This window comes from Plodia interpunctella, chromosome 12, assembly GCF_027563975.2.
Source record: "Plodia interpunctella isolate USDA-ARS_2022_Savannah chromosome 12, ilPloInte3.2, whole genome shotgun sequence".
Taxonomy (NCBI): domain Eukaryota; kingdom Metazoa; phylum Arthropoda; class Insecta; order Lepidoptera; family Pyralidae; genus Plodia; species Plodia interpunctella.
Genome location: NC_071305.1, coordinates 140,559 through 156,835, shown reverse-complemented (window position 1 = coordinate 156,835; position 16,277 = coordinate 140,559). Strand labels below are relative to the sequence as shown.

General features: G+C 39.3%; 1 protein-coding gene across 2 annotated transcripts; it reads left to right on the top strand.

Annotated features, from left to right (window-relative positions):
* Nucleotides 1–875: 875 nt before the first annotated feature.
* Akt (Akt kinase) lies at nt 876–15,779 on the top strand. Of its 2 annotated transcripts, none has more exons than XR_008405144.2 (8): nt 876–1,440; nt 4,768–4,906; nt 8,462–8,659; nt 9,533–9,787; nt 10,224–10,427; nt 12,926–13,101; nt 13,360–13,515; nt 13,631–15,779. XR_008405144.2 is itself a non-coding variant. In XM_053752412.1 (8 exons), exons 1-8 carry the CDS (start codon nt 1,142–1,144, stop codon nt 13,700–13,702), a joined length of 1,488 nt encoding a protein of 495 aa, XP_053608387.1. In that variant the 5' UTR covers nt 878–1,141; the 3' UTR covers nt 13,703–15,779. The 2 variants fall into 2 exon arrangements, 1 of the variants encoding a protein (XP_053608387.1); XM_053752412.1 differs by having other exon boundaries at nt 878–1,440; nt 12,937–13,101.
* The last annotated feature ends 498 nt before the right edge of the window (nt 15,780–16,277 follow it).

Here is a 16,277-nt window from a genome sequence, read left to right as displayed (position 1 = left end):
TTTATTCGTTGTATAAATAACTTTATAACGTATATAAATAAATATATATTTCAAGTAATCTATTTACATTAATCTTGATTTTTTCCAGAATATTATAAGATTATTTTTCAGTAGCCGTAAGCCTTACGAACTGGTGCAAATGCGCCAGTCAACAACAGCTGTTATCTATTATGTCTCGATTCTCCGCGATCGACGGGAGTAATGTAATGTTAAAAGTGACGCTAATCCTGCGCGATTTGCTCGATCGCGCCGATTGAGTTAACTATCTTGGTGTTAAAATTGTGCGAATAGTCGCATGCGATGCAATGAAACCACGATAGTTGACTACAACTGTTTCCGTGATTTATAATATTAGTTGGGATTGTGGGAATTTCGGAATAAAAAGTACCTTATATGTCCATTCCAGGTATACTTATGGTGGAAGAGCAACAAACATACATCCTCACAAACTTTCGCATTTTATAATATTAGTAGTATAGTACTTATGTTTATCCATTAAACTTACCCTGAGCTAGAGTATGTTTTACCTCTATCGCCCGCACCATATAAAATATTACATGACAGAAATATACAAAACATACTTTAGCATGCTTAATCATTTTTATAAATAACAGAGATATTTTCTTTGCTATTACGTTCGCGCCGATAACGTAAAATGTAACGTTTTCATAAAAAAAGAAACAGCGCCATTTCACACTCTAGTGGCAGACATATGGAACTAATTTGTCAAAATAGGTTATAATACTGCTAATTTAAAATGGTCAAGGAAATCTTCTTGCAACATCGGATCTCTCTTTTTATGTAATGAGATTCTGTTAGATGGACATTGAGAAAAAAAGTGCATTGACTACCCAGACATGTCATTTAAATTTGTCATAGTATTACCGCGAGGCTACGTCGGGTGATAGATACCTACGTCGCTTGTATTGTATTGTAGCAGAAAATCGGTTTTCAAATAATTAAACTTTTGGGATATAGCGTAAAATATAGTGTTAAACAGGGAAAATGTTTGCCCAAACCACGGTCTATGTGACCGAACTTATATAAGTGAAACGCGTTCAGTGACAAGGCAAAACGTGGTGTGTCGGGCCCGCGGTAGGAGTCGTTTGTTATCAAACAGTGAGACCGCGAGGCGAGGGCGATGGCGGAGGCAGCGCCCCTGGATCGCCCTATCGTGAAGGAAGGCTGGCTGCACAAGCGCGGCGAGCACATCCGCAACTGGCGGCCGCGCTACTTCATCCTGTTTGACAATGGTGACCTGGTGGGCTTCAAGACGCAGCCGGAGCGGAACAACTACCGCGACCCTCTCAACAAGTTCACGGTGCGCGATTGCCAAATCATGGCCGTGGACAAGCCGCGCCCGTACACCTTCACCATCCGCGGCCTACAATGGACGTCGGTCATAGAGCGCATCTTCTCCGTCGACACAGAAAAAGAACGGTGAGCATTCATACATAACCTCGCTAAATCTGCACCATGCAATACACTAACCAAAAGGAGCAATAGTAACTGTCTTAATGCGCAGCTTCCATTAAGACAGTTACTATTGCTATTTCATAATAAGCTAATAGTTGACAAATTTTTGTTTTGATGACTATTCGAAGGCTCTTATATTAATAGAAACACATGTGAAAAAATTACTGTGATAATGATTATGCTTTCTAAGATATGACAAAAATAAAATCACACATTTTTTAATTCGTCCAAACGCTCAATACTAAATGACATGTAGGAGTGATGTCACAACATACTAAAATGTTCGCTAAGAAAGGTTAAATCAAAAATTATGTTTATGGTGATGACTCCTTAATAACAGTTGTTACAAAATTTTGTTTTTATTATTTCATTCTTTTTGAAAATGGACTTTCCAACCAACTTTGAATCTTCGTGTTTAGATCAAGCTGCATTATTACAGTTTATGATCTCTTGATCGTCATGAATATTATGATGATCCTTCTTTTTTTAATCTATTTTTTGTTGAGGCTTCAGTTGCTTGGCGAGACTATGCCAGCCTCATGGGAAAATTCCATTTTATTTGGTATTATGTCTGCCTTTGCGTCATCACCCCTCTCCAGAATGTATAAATACATTTGGCCTCCCGAGACATCGGTTTGTTCAATGTAATGTTGATCTCACCATTGCCCAAAGAGAGATCACGCAGGAGTTTATTTCTTAAGCTTGAGTACTGATCACATTCCAACATAACATGAAGCAAATCTTCAGTTTTATTGCACACATTACATGCATCCGAATGGTCCGAATGGGCTTTATTAATAAGAAAATAAAACTTGTTAACTGGAACATGACCTGATCTCACTTGAAAAGCAGATACTAGAATCTCCCTACTGAGATGAGCACAGTCAAACCAAGGCACAGATTTGGGAGAACCTTGGATAGTCTTATACCATATACCTTTTGATTCAGAGTGGAAATCAAAGTGTTGTATCCATTTATGTAAGTAGACCTAAACATAGGCACAAGCTCAGAGGCTTATGCCTCTGAGTTTGCCTTATGGCAAACTCAGGATATCCTCCCCTCCCTCAACAGCTGCTTTTGCTGCGGAATCTGCCACTTCATTACCCGAGATTCCTATGTGGGAAGGTATCCATTGCATTTTAATTACTCTGTTATATTTCAATACCTTGACGATCCTAAATATATCTATTTTATAGATCTTATACATATTTTTAACAATTTTCTGACCTGGTCAATGACCCTATTCAGAATTAAAATCAAAACCAAATTAAATCACCTATTTGTATAAATAATAAAAAATATATTAATGGTGTTATGGCTATGCTAGAGTATGGATTAATCATTATAAGTAATATTAAATTATTTTCTCAATTAACAAGTCAATGCTATCATGACCTTTGAGGTATAGCATTATTGGTTTGTGTAAGGGTATCTCATGCCGATCGGTTTTTGGAATCAAATTGATTCCAATTGTATGTTGAATTTTTGTCCCTCCCTCTATTGCCTCCCTCCTAACTTGTGGATTGTGGATAAGTGTTGCCAGGGGTTACCGGTCAGCTTAATAGGCTAGTTGACAAATGTTTGTTTTGATTAGTATTCAAAGGCCCTTATGTTAATAGAAACACCAGTGAAAAAGTTACTGTGATAATGACAATACTTTCAAAGATATGACAAAAATAAAAACACATTTTTGGACTCGTCCAAATGCTCCATACTAAATGACATGAAGGAGTGACGTCACAACGTGCTAAAATATTTGCTAAGAAAGCTATGTTTGTTCGACAGCTACATTAAATATTACGATTTTTGGTGATGACTTGTTAATAAAAGTTCTTACAAAATTTGTATTTTTTATGATGGTTACATTTATTTTTATAATTTCATACATTTGAAAAAGCACTTACGGTCGTAAGTGCTTTTTACACACTGCACAACAGAGGGCTACCAAATTAGAGGAGCTTCAATTGGAATGTCTAAGACATCCACCGTACTCCCCGGACCTTGCTCCAACAGATTACCATTTCTTTCGATATTTGGATAACTTCTTCCAAGGGAAAAAAATCAACTCCGATAGGCAGTCCAAACCGCCTTCAAAGATTTTATTGATTCCCATCCAAATGGTTTTTTTAGTAATGGGATCAATGAACTACCTAAGAGATGGAAAAAGTGCATAGAAAATGGTTCTTACTTTGATTAAATAAATATATTAAAAAATATTCGACTTTTTGTTCCTCCTATACCAAACGCCAAATTCATATGTAAGGACCTAATATATTGGGGGTCTTTCCTTAGGGCGCCAATACAAAAAGGCCTGAAGAGTTACTCACCCTAGAGAAAGCTACATAAAGTTGTAATGAGCGGTATATGCGGGTTAAGTACAGTTTCACCATCACCACTCCTAGTGAGAATATCAGCTTCAATTAAATTTTTATATTTCAAAAGGAAATGCTCATCAGACTGAACAACTTTCGTTAGTGCGTCATTTCTGTATTTTCTATACGTTAGCTGGACCATCATGGGTCTACATCAGTGATCCAGATCTACGATATACCTCAACTGAAAATACTCTTCAGGCTGAAAAACTTTTGTTAAGGTTTGTTGTTTTGTTAATAGCTATAACAAAAAATATACATACAAAATATTTTTACTGTTTTATTTTATGTATAGGTACATTTACTCATTTACTTGTTTGCTTATTGCACCCAGAACTATAAACAAACAGGAAGGCACACCAAAGACTGTGATCTGTACCTTAACAGCACAAAGTGTTGTGTCAGTCTGATAAAGGGAGGTGAACAACAGGGTTCCAGCTGTGAGTGCGCGCGTGACGGGATCTAGCTACTCATGCTGTCAATTAACATTATTGAAATCAGATATTGGACTAGAGAAAAGTGTCCTTGACACAGAGTTCACATTATGTTCACTATAATGAAAATCATTTCCTAAACAAGTTGTTTTTATTCAATCACTCAGTAACGGCAGAGTTATATATATTGATGATTGATAACACTATAGTGAATATTATTTCTTAAACAGGTTGTTATTTCATATTACATTCATAAGCAAGCATATAAAAACATCCTAAAATCCACAAATTGGACTACATCACGGACTGTGGTCCAACTGTCACTGAAATGTTCTGCAATGAAGCACAATGAAACGAACACCACAGCGGAATGCTTGAAATTTTTAAAGAATAATTTTGTACTGGAATTAAAACGCCACAGTCGCCGAATACGTGTAGATTTAAGACTCATGTATTTTAGTAAATAGACTTGTGTTCTGTTGCAGTGAGGAATGGGTGGCGGCGATCAGGTTCGTGTCGACGCAACTGAGCGCGGGCGGCGCGGCGGCGGGCGCGGCGGCGCACGACCACGACGACTGCGACATCGCGCAGCTCGGCACCAGCTTCCGCGACCCGCGCAGGATTGTCAGTATACCTACTATATCCTACTGATATTATAAATGACAAAGTTGGTGAGGATATATGTGTGTATGTTTGTTACTCTTTCAAGCAAAATCTACTGGACGGATTGTTATGAAATTTGGTACATGCTTAGAATATAACCTGGAATAACACAATAGGGTAGGGTACACGGGAGCGAAGCCCCGGGGCGCGTGGCTAGTATTGTATAATTTAGTACTTAGTGCTGCGTAGTGTAACTTAATAAGGTGGCGAATCGTAAACCAACTGTTAGGTTACATAAACCTCCAGCGTAAGTTTTCATTGGTACTGCTCAAATAAAAATGTATCCAGGGCCTGTGGGACCTGTCTCCCCGTTGGTGACAACAGCCGGTAGTACGTTTTCACAAGAAATTAAAACAATCAGTTTTGCCAAAATTATATGGCATTAGGCATTGAGGCAGTGTTAGCTTCGTAAACAAGCTGATGCAACGATGCGTGTAAACAGGAAAACTGGTGCAGTGAGTCACGCGGGGTTTCTGTTTCTGCGAACGGCCAACAAACAAGTCGCCGGCCGCCGGCAGGGCTGCCATGCAGCGCGCCTGAATTGACTGAAACATAATTTGACTTATAGCTGAAATGTACGTTTTTCGCAAATGAAAAACCAGCAATGCAAAATGCAAGCAGACGACAGTGTGGGGCCGGTATAAGACATAAGATACCAATGTGAGAAGACTGAAGAAAGCGAATGAGCTTTAAAAACAGATTTAATTTGAAATCTATTTACAGTCTTAATATAGCGGGAAACTTACTTTTCATTGTTTTAAATTTCGAGAGCTGGCAACCCTATCGCGCATGCGGGCGGTGACATGCCACCGACGAATTTCGTTTATTGCCCCATCATGTTTTTGGTTTTACAATTGCGTTTAACTAATTACTTGTGCATTTCGCGTATGCGTGTCTCAACTCTGCTCTATGGCGAAAAAGACTGAGAGGAGCGACGTTTAATAAATTATTTTTTAAACTAGCTGCGCCCCGGGGCTTCGCTTCCGTGGGCATTTTGGGATAAAAAGTACCCTATGTGTTATTCCAGGTTATTTTCTACCGGTGTACAAAGTTTCATAACAATCGGTCCAGTAGATAATGCGTGAAAAGGTAACAAACAAACTTACTTTCGCATTTGTAATATTAGTTGGGATCGGGATACCGTTCTACTAAAAGTAGATAATCTGTCAGATAAATTTAAGATAATCTGTGTCAAGTTCTAATCTAAAGTACTGGGTCTAGTTCTGAAATACCGACTCGAGTGCATAGTCATCATTATTAGTGTGCGAAACAAGTCGTGAGCAAGTTGTTGCAAACGAGTATGGTGCACTATTTTAGTATGTTATCTAACTTTTTTTTCTAAATGTCTCTCTGAACATTATAAATACTTTTAAATGGAAAATAATATGCGACGATGAAAACATACTATTCAGCATTCAGATTTGGCTTTACCTCGAGTATGACAAGGATGAGCTGAATTATGTGAGAGCACTTTACAAGATATGGATTTGATACTTGTCTTTATTATTGAGACGGTAGCGTCTCTGGCGCTGACCACGTTCTGTGTCGCTTGTTGACTGCGTTGTTTACTCGTGCGGTAATTACGAATGCACTATTATATTAGTCGGGGCGAGAGCGCAGTACTACGAGCAAGGGCCGCAGCCTTCTCTACCAAACTCTAACAGTTTACTTCCTATTTCGTCTTTGCCACAAGATTGTATAAGACATCAATTGCACCAAAGTTTGACGTAAATAGTCCTCCTTTTTTTAAAACGTTAAGAACAGTAAAACAATAAATTCTCGGCAAGTTTTTTATTACTTACTTAAAATAAAATAACAGTTTTATTGCTTGTTTACGTCATTAATTAATATTATAACCGTGTTGTCAGTAGTATATTCGAAGAACTAATAAATTTCCGCCGAGTGGAAATCGTATAACAGACTTCGTCCTATTTTATGTCAATATTTTTATTATTTTATTAATTGAGCCGCTGACAGGAGCCGCTTTACCCTTATTTGATTTTGGCTACCACAGTGAGCTTATCAATTGTTATGCATTGAAGTGGCATATTTTTCGCAAAAAGAATTCTCGTGTTATGAGTCAGACGGGCCGGCCGGCCTGTCGCTGTTGTGATATCTGCCGCTTGTTTTTCGAGACACATTAATTCAGTTACACTAAAAGGTCAGATGCGCGAATCAGCAATTCCTTGTTGCAAATATTCGATACAAATGACATAAAATCACGAATGTTTTTTTTTTAGGTACTCGTTGCACATGTGAATGTGTGTAATGGTGTTCAATGAAAAATATTTTACTATTACCGAATTGGATTGCTAAACGGAGGACTGATGTCGTCATTGCCCCTTTTTTGTTTAAGCTGACCAGAAATGACTGCCAGATGGCCCGTCCTACTTATCAATTAGGTGGTTTAGTCTGCAATGTCTGAGACTAAGTGGAAATAAGACTGACTGACAAGGTTGATTGCGATAGGTCCAGACACACGGTTTGGACAATACCAAATTAAGTTATCCTTGTTAGAATTCATAATATAAGCTAGCCTTTGGAGTAAAGCACCCGATGATCTGGCATTTATGTCGATAGAATAATTAATGTAGAAACTTAACAGTTATTATTAACGATTCTCCACGTGTAATTGAACTGTAACTGTTGCATTGCCTGAGACAACAGTAGTAAGCTCCACAGCATGAGTAGGAGATCGGTACAGAGGCGAAGCTTACCAAGGAGCATCTGAAATTGTAGGGTTGGCAAAGGAAATTTTAATAAAATAAACGAAACATTTTTAGATTTACACTTCCTATTAACGCTTTTTTGACTGCCTATTTACACTTTATTCCACTAAAAACAATTTGAAATTCATCAACTTTTACCGAGCAGGAGCGCCATACATCATGACAGTCGTTGTTGCGCGGCCCGCACTGGGCGAGCGCGCTGCAAACCGGATTATCAGTTGCGGCGCGTATGCGACCAGCGCAGAGCCTCGTAGGCACACATGCGCTGTATTCTTGTATTGTAGTAGTGTACTTATGAAAACGTAGTTGTATAAACCTTAGCCACTGTTCCGATTCTGTGGTTCCACGCAGGTATAGCCGCGATTCTAGTTCCTATCTATAAATATACATATATATGTTCCTGTGTTGTTCCCAATGGTGGTGTTCCTAAACGCAGGCCGTTTGCGTTATGTGGATGGTATTATTTTAGTATAATTATACACCAGCGATGACGTAATAACTGCTTTGATTTTCGGGCTCCGTTCATGATAGATGCTATTTAGTAAATGCTAAAAATGTAGATGACAGTTGTAGGTATCGTTGAAATACTTAAATTGTGATATTCACAAAATTCGGGAAATGTTATTTATTAATTTTTATACATTAAAGTATGTTTTTTTCAAATGTTCACACGAAACAATACAAGCCCAGAGTCCGTTTTCTTAATGTTTCTTCTACATACCGTTTGGTCTTCGGCACCTACCTGTATTTCCTCCACAACTGATGTAAATATGTAATACTTGTTTAGACACTGGAGAAGTTCGAGTTCCTGAAGGTGCTGGGCAAGGGCACGTTCGGCAAGGTGGTGCTGTCGCGCGAGAAGGGCACGGGCAAGCTGTACGCCATGAAGATCCTCAAGAAGCACCTCATCATCCAGAAGGACGAGGTCGCGCACACCGTAACAGAGAACCTCGTGCTCAAGAAGACGAAACATCCCTTCCTCACGGTCATTCTCCATCATTTATTTTTATATATAACCTGTTTATGTGTCGCAGCATATAATTTTTTCTTTAATTTTTGTTTGTAAAGAAACATCACTAATTATATACTATACATATAATAATTTACAATTTTGTACGGTACCCTCGCGCTCTTGACCGTTTTATTGAAAAACGGATTAGTGGCGGTTGGGCGTCACTCCTCGTCCCCGGTTGTGGTGCCCGTGTGCCCGTGACGCCTGTGCTGGCGGTCAGATCTCCCAAAGTGGCCGTCGAGCATCACACGGTTTTTGTTCTTTAGGCCCCGTTCGCACAAAAGTTGAATATGCTCTAGATATTGGTGTGTTTAAACGCATTTGATTCCTAGTATACAACTTCCAAGCAATTTTTTTAAGTCAATCATTCTGTAACATCAGGCACCTTTGGAACCCGACGTTACTTTGCGTATTCAAATTCAAAATTCTTTATTCAATTTAGGATGATATACATCACTTATTGACGTCAAAAAAATTATTTAAACTAAGTCTACTGCCGGCTTCCAAAGCGCAGGTGAAGAAGAAGCGGCGCGACAAACTTCACCGCAGCCTTTTCTCCAAGAACGTCAATTAACAAATATGTCTTATACATATATTAAAAATTAGGAGGACGAATTTACATCATTATTAAAAATGTCAAAATTTGAATGAATAAATAAAATAAAAATTATTGAAAATTGTCATGTATGTAAGATTCAAGCCACGAGTAGATATTTTTCGATTTATAGTTTACGTAAGAGGTTTTCTTAATTACTAGGTTTGTCAGATTCAATACCAGAGGTGACGTGTCATCTCAATCATCAATCCTCAAAGCCAAGAAAACACTTAACAATAGAACGTGCGCAGGCGCTGCGCTACTCGTTCCAAACGGCGGACCGCATCTTCTTTGTGATGGAGTACGCGAACGGCGGCGAGCTGTTCTTTCACCTGTCGCGCGAGCGCAGCTTCAGCGAGGAGCGCACGCGCTTCTACGGCGCCGAGATCGTGTCGGCGCTCGGCTACCTGCACGCCGAGGGCATCATCTACCGCGACCTCAAGCTCGAGAACCTGCTGCTCGACAAGGACGGACACATCAAGATCGCCGACTTCGGACTTTGTAAGGTAAACTGCTTAAAACGCAAAGCTTGCGAAGCTTTAGTACCTCGGTCATTAGTTAGGCTCTGAGTAGTAGTAAATGAAGTCTTTAGATTAAGCCATAATCTAACAGGGAATGGTTACAATTTATTTTTCAACCTCTTTATTTTATTTATTTATTTATTTGTTTGTTCGTTCGTTCGTTCGTTTATTTATTTATTTATTTATTTATTTATTTATTTATTTATTTATTTATTTATTTATTTATTTATTTATTTATTAAAGAACCTCCATAATAAATTGATTTTTATTTTTCAAGTGCGTAAATCGATCGTGCACCATCAATAATGCATGTATAAGTACTTTAGTTTATGGGATATGTCAAAAAGTGCTCACATCGAGTCGTACGGGATCAATTGCATAGGAGCACTCTTGTTAAGTGTCAGTGCGGTGTGGTGCGCAGGTGAACATAACGTACGGGCGCACGACGAAGACGTTCTGCGGCACGCCGGAGTACCTGGCGCCCGAGGTGCTGGAGGACACGGACTACGGCCCGGCCGTGGACTGGTGGGGCACGGGCGTGGTGCTGTACGAGATGGCGTGCGGCCGGCTGCCCTTCTACAACCGCGACCACGACGTGCTGTTCGCGCTCATTCTCTCCGAGGAGGTGAGGCCGAACGAACTGGTGTGATCTAAAACTTATGTCACCAATTTAAATACCAAAATATTTTTACTACATTTCTTTTAACACTATAATATATTAATTAAGAACAAATTATTTATATCATAAAGCGGCTGATAAAATTGTATGTCAAGAATAATTTGATTTGGCCCACCATTTTGTTGTACACGTTATGGCAGTACGACATGTACGACTCCTCATAAATGAGACTGTTGCCCTTCTTCTTCTTCTTCTATGGGTGCCTCTCCAACTAGTGAAAGTCAGCGATTAGCACGGTGAAGTCCTTGTCAGCTGCGCTCGCTATCCCGGTCTATTCTCGGATGTTCCGCAGCCAAGACTTTTCCTTATATGGTACAGCTAATAGAGAGCATACGCCTATAAGTCCACATCTCAAATGCTTCAATGCGCCTTCTGAGATCTTTAACGGTTCTTGCCTCACATCCATATAGTACAAGGGGCCAGATTTAGCAGTGAAGCAAATGAGTGCGTAAATTGATGTTATGATGATGTTAATATTGCAAAGGACTTTTTTCATCGAATTGAATGCACTGCGCGCTATTTCGACTGTTGCCCTACGGACTCTAGTAGCCAGACCGCAGACTTTCGGCCCTAAGCCTAGCGAGGTGCGCTCTCAACAGTTACTAGAACGCACGGAAACGTTATCTGTCACTCTCCACAGCGGAAATCATTGAGGAAGTACTTAAAATGTTTGTGAGAATTTTCTACTGAAATTTCCATTCTTAATATTTTTTAAGATTAAGTTATTTTTAGGGCTGATTTCGCCGATCTCGTCAAATTCGAGAGTTTATGGAAATCAAATTATACGGAGTTTATTTAAACGTGATTAATGAAATTAATCTCCAATACAGATCAATTTACAAAAACCCAGCTTACGAAATTGCAAGATTCAAGTATAGACAAAAAAATGTGATACCTTTTGTTTTATAATTTATTGATATTTATTTATTCATTTACATATAGCAATTTAATAGAAATTATAATTAAAATTTTTATATGTTATAGTTATACATGGAAGCAAAATAAACAAAACAAAATACAACTGGCAGAGAATTTAGATATTATTTTTGTAACTAAACGCATCTGCCATACTGTCACGATGACAGCCTTGATTTTAATGCGTCATGCATTATAAAGGCATGTCATTATATGCAAAGACGATGCGACGGGCGAGTGTTATTAAATGAGATTGAAGATTTTTATTCAACTTTCCGACCTAATCCGGCTAATCATACAAAGTTTGAGGTATGAGGGATAAAAGATGTCGGCGCTTATTCTGGTTGCTTCTCATGTAATTCTAACACGCACATGTTTTTATTGTATGATCGAAATGTAAGATATGACGGGGTCTATAGTATTCTCTGTCTGTAAAATATTCGTTATAAACTCATTGAAACGAGCTAAACGGCCAAAATCAAGCGTTCAGGTTTGAAACCGAGTTTAGCTTTAACTGCGTTTAGCTGATGTTGGTGAAGCGCAAAATGGCGCCCTGAACTCGGTTTTTCGGCTAAACCAAGATTAATTTCAAGTAATCGCGATTAATATCAACGGTGAAATCGGGCCTTAGTGTTTTTGTTGCCGTTCTGACGCAGCATGCTAAAGAGTTTAGAAATACGTATGTTTGGTTAAAAGCACTTTGACGTCTGACAGCCAATGTGCACCATTTTTGTAAACATCTCGAAAAAATACTATGGCAATTTTCACTAGTGTTTATAAAACACAGTTTTAATAGTAGGGGTCACAGCATAACCTACGCGGCGAAGTTTTACTTTTGTCAAAAGTGAATTGATCTTGCACGAATGTGCCAATTCTATGTGCATAACTCAGGCAGGATGAAGGATTGTCTCAATATTCAAAAGAATTTTTAAGCTACCTATTTTATAAATTAGTCTTATAAAAGTAATTAAAAGATAAGAATCTGTCACAAAAAAAAAACAAAGACAAAGAGCTAGCGTAGCCAAATGAGATAGAACATTTCCTTCCATACAACTTTGCTGTTCATCTCATACTAGTGAGTTAGGTATGAGTTAGGTAGGCCGAGCCTTGCCGAGTGAACGCCAATACCAACGTCTAGACAGTATATTTGCCTTTGTCGACTGGAGGCAAGCGCCCACGTGTATATAACGCATTTGGCATCGCTTGTCTCGATTCGCTGTCGCTCGTGATCGCTTGCATCACTTCGCGACGGTGTCGATTTTTTAGCACAATGGTGTCCATACGTTGCGTCCATTTGCCTAGGCTCGCGTTGGTCTTATAAGAGCGAAACGAGAGACATGACGATCTCTATAGTATTCTGAGTCTATATGGGTAATCATTTTCATTTAAATTGTTGTGTTATTCCAGTTTATTTTCTACCGTTGTACCAATACCAAATTTCATAACAATCGGTCCAGTAGATAATGCGTGAAGGTAACAAACAAAGTATAGCTATTTATAATATTAGTTGGTATAAATGAAAGAGTTAGGCACGGTTCAGGTGCGGTTCCCGCGCGCGCTGTCGACGGCGTGCCGCGCGCTGCTGGCGGGGCTGCTCACCAAGGAGCCCAGCGCGCGGCTGGGCGCGGGGCCCGACGACGCGCTCGAGATCATGCACCACCCCTTCTTCGCCAACATCGACTGGACCGACCTGCTGCACAAGAAGGTACGTCCTACATCATACGACGTGTATTTTTTAGTCGAATGCACATTTTGTAAACCGAAAAGCGGCGTGTAATATGTTATTATTTTTATGCCGATATTAAACAAGATTCTTTGTAGGTAATAAAAATACACGTGATTTTTTTTGTGAGGGAGGAGAGTCAAGTCTTAAATCTCACCACGTACCACCACGATGGGATTAAAAATGTAAAAAAAAATAGATAACGCGAGTAATGGACGGCCCCGCACTGTTTGTGCGCAGATCCCGCCGCCGTTCAAGCCGCAAGTGGACTCGGACACGGACACGCGCTACTTCGACTCGGAGTTCACGGGCGAGAGCGTGGAGCTGACGCCGCCGGAGCACGACGCGGGGCTCGCGCTCATCCGCGAGGAGCAGTTCGCGCAGTTCTCCTACCAGGTGCGCTCTCCACCGCCGCTTCTACTTCTACTGTAGCTATTTAGCTGTTTTCGACCACTTAGACCTAAACCGCGTATTGGTCGGTTTGATTGAGTTAGACGGCATGTGTTCGCAGGACATCTGCTCGTCGGCGCACTCTGCGCTGTCGCACCTGTCGCACCACTCGGCGCTGGACAAGCGCCACTAGCGCCGCACTCGATCTCCAGCCGCCATCTTGTTGTCTCGAGCCGTGTGCGCAACGAGGAACTACCATCATTGTCATGCGATGTAATCTATTCCATGTGAGAGTTAAATGTGAAATTCCAATGACAGTTGTCTAGTCCTCACGTTCCACTGTCGTAATCTGGTGAGGAAAACTCTGAAACCTTCGTTGTTGATCGATAATAATTAGCGGAACACGTTTGTGTTCGTCCGGCGTACACGGCTTTAGGTTTCTTGTTTATCGGACATTTATTTAAGTGTAAAAGTAGGTCAGGTGTATATTGAACCCGTTTTGTATGATATATGATGAATTGTGGGAAAGAAATGCATTGTACAATTATTATCAAGACAAAATGTAAAATCTCACTTGAGCCTGTAAACACATTTTCGATTCAAATGATTGCTTTGTTCATCTCTGTAAAAATATCAAAGCAATTATGAAAGACTTAAATACAGTTATAAATATTGGTTATTTGTAAAATTTCATCAGTTTTTCAAAACATAATCAAATTTGTTATCATGGAACTGAATCTTGAGCGCGATGTCTTGACTCTTGTCAAAGCTGTAAATATACGGTGTAAATCGATGTTTTGATAAATGACCACGATGTAAGGTTCAACGCTAGTCTTTAAAAGATTTAAGACGTGTTCCGCCAAGTAGACGATGTGAACGTATATTATACTGTAAGAAGTGTGAAGCGGTATTATAGTAGGTATATGATGTACCTACGTCACTTCAATACCGCGAACGTGCGGTCGCCTCTCATGTGTCACTTGTGATAAATCGAGACTAACATCTACTTTATACACGTGTCAATTGTTGTATTATATTGGGTTCAAAATTATTAGACTTATCACATAAAGTTCGGTTTTTTAGATCCAGAATCAAAGGAGAAGTCGTACAAAGATATTTTTTATAAACTGATTATTTAATTGACTAATTCTACAGATACCTCAGTTTAATATTTCCGTAATTTGCATAACAATATAGTATATTTTAGTCTCAATTATCAGAAGTGAAATAACTCTGGGTGATGTGTTGTCTCAGCGTACGATTGAACGTTCATAATTTATGTTTGGGTCAAACTAGCCAGTTTTGTCCTTTGAGTTCCGATGTACCCGTGTTTATCTAATAGCATTTACACATCTTCAATTTGGCCGGGCAAGTCGTACAGCTGAGGCGGCCCTGTCGCTATGTCGTGTACAGTTTGTTTTGACGCCTGTCGACGGACTACGCAATAATTGCATGAAAATTCGACGTACGTCAATGTCAAGACCTATGGAAAACAACGGAGCTCCATTGTTCGGCCGACGCCACGTCGGCGGCAGACGACGGAGCGACCGGGCCCGGCCTTAGCGGGGCTACGCATTGGACAGATTTTATTTAATAAGATCAACAAATTTACTTATGTTAAGTTTACTTTATTTTAAGGGATTTTTATTTTATTTTTAGGGTATAAATAATAAACTTAATTTATGATAATCTACAGCTCTATATATACTTATACATATTATACCCTACAACGTTGACGAGTGGGTAAACATTATGTAAACTACAGATTACGTCATTTTAAAGAAGTCTTCGAGGAGTCTGGATCTAAACTCAATTTCGAGTTCGATTTACACTAGAATAAGACAATGTCTGTTTTGCTATTACAATGTTATTACAACGATACAGGTCAACGTCGGTCGTGTCTGGAGTCCAGGGCGAATGGGGTCGCGCTGTTAGGTGCAGTCAATTACCTAACTTAATTATTTTATATATTGAAAAATGAAATTCTATATATCTGATTAATGGGCATTGATTATATGCTTTTATGGCTGTTAAGCAATTCATGAATTCGCTCACTTTGTTTTTACTTTTTTTTACATAAAACACTTATAAGTACTGTAATTGACTGTACAGAATCTTCTACTTATATAACATGTTGCATTTGTACGAAACCTCGCTTGAAGTTTACTTTTATCATCAATTGTTATAAATAGCGGGACGGCGTCGGCGGCCAACGATTACGAAGCTCTGTATTCCCTTTTTGTATATATTAAAGTTAGGATTAAACAATCCATGTGTGTTTTTTTTCGTTACCTTGGACGCATAATGCCGGCTATCGCTATCGCCGAACTCATCGATGTCGACGCGAATGAAGGCGAAGGCTGCGGTGAAGTTTGCTGCACTGCTTCTTCCGTAAGAAATGTATAAGTTAAAAATGAGTAAAGTGATGTTTCTTTACAAAAAAATAAATATTCCGTCGACGCCAGGCTCGAACCGGGTATTCCTTCATCGAACGTAATCGCAATTCCACGCCCTTTAAGCGCTGGGCCAAGGAAAGCTTACTGCCCGTGGCGTAATTTCAGAAAGGTAATTTAAAAATTTTTGAAAGAGCTTTAGATTATATAATTTGGGATTTTTCCTTTTATCTACAGTGTTAATGCTAACTTCATGACCTAATCCTTATTATAAGAAATCTCTATTATTACCCAACAGCCACGCAATGTGATAAATTAGTTGGTTCAATTTATTTCGCCTGAAATGGCGAATATATTCAATGTGTCCGGGTATTA

Excerpts from the sequence above, each read along its gene's own strand:
- Akt (XM_053752412.1), top strand. The coding sequence starts at position 1,142 with ATGGCGGAGGCAGCGCCCCTGGATCGCCCTATCGTGAAGGAAGGCTGG. Across the intron at positions 1,441-4,767 it reads GTCGACACAGAAAAAGAACG|TGAGGAATGGGTGGCGGCGA; the intron begins GTGAGCATTCAT and ends GTTCTGTTGCAG. Across the intron at positions 13,102-13,359 it reads CCGACCTGCTGCACAAGAAG|ATCCCGCCGCCGTTCAAGCC; the intron begins GTACGTCCTACA and ends GTTTGTGCGCAG.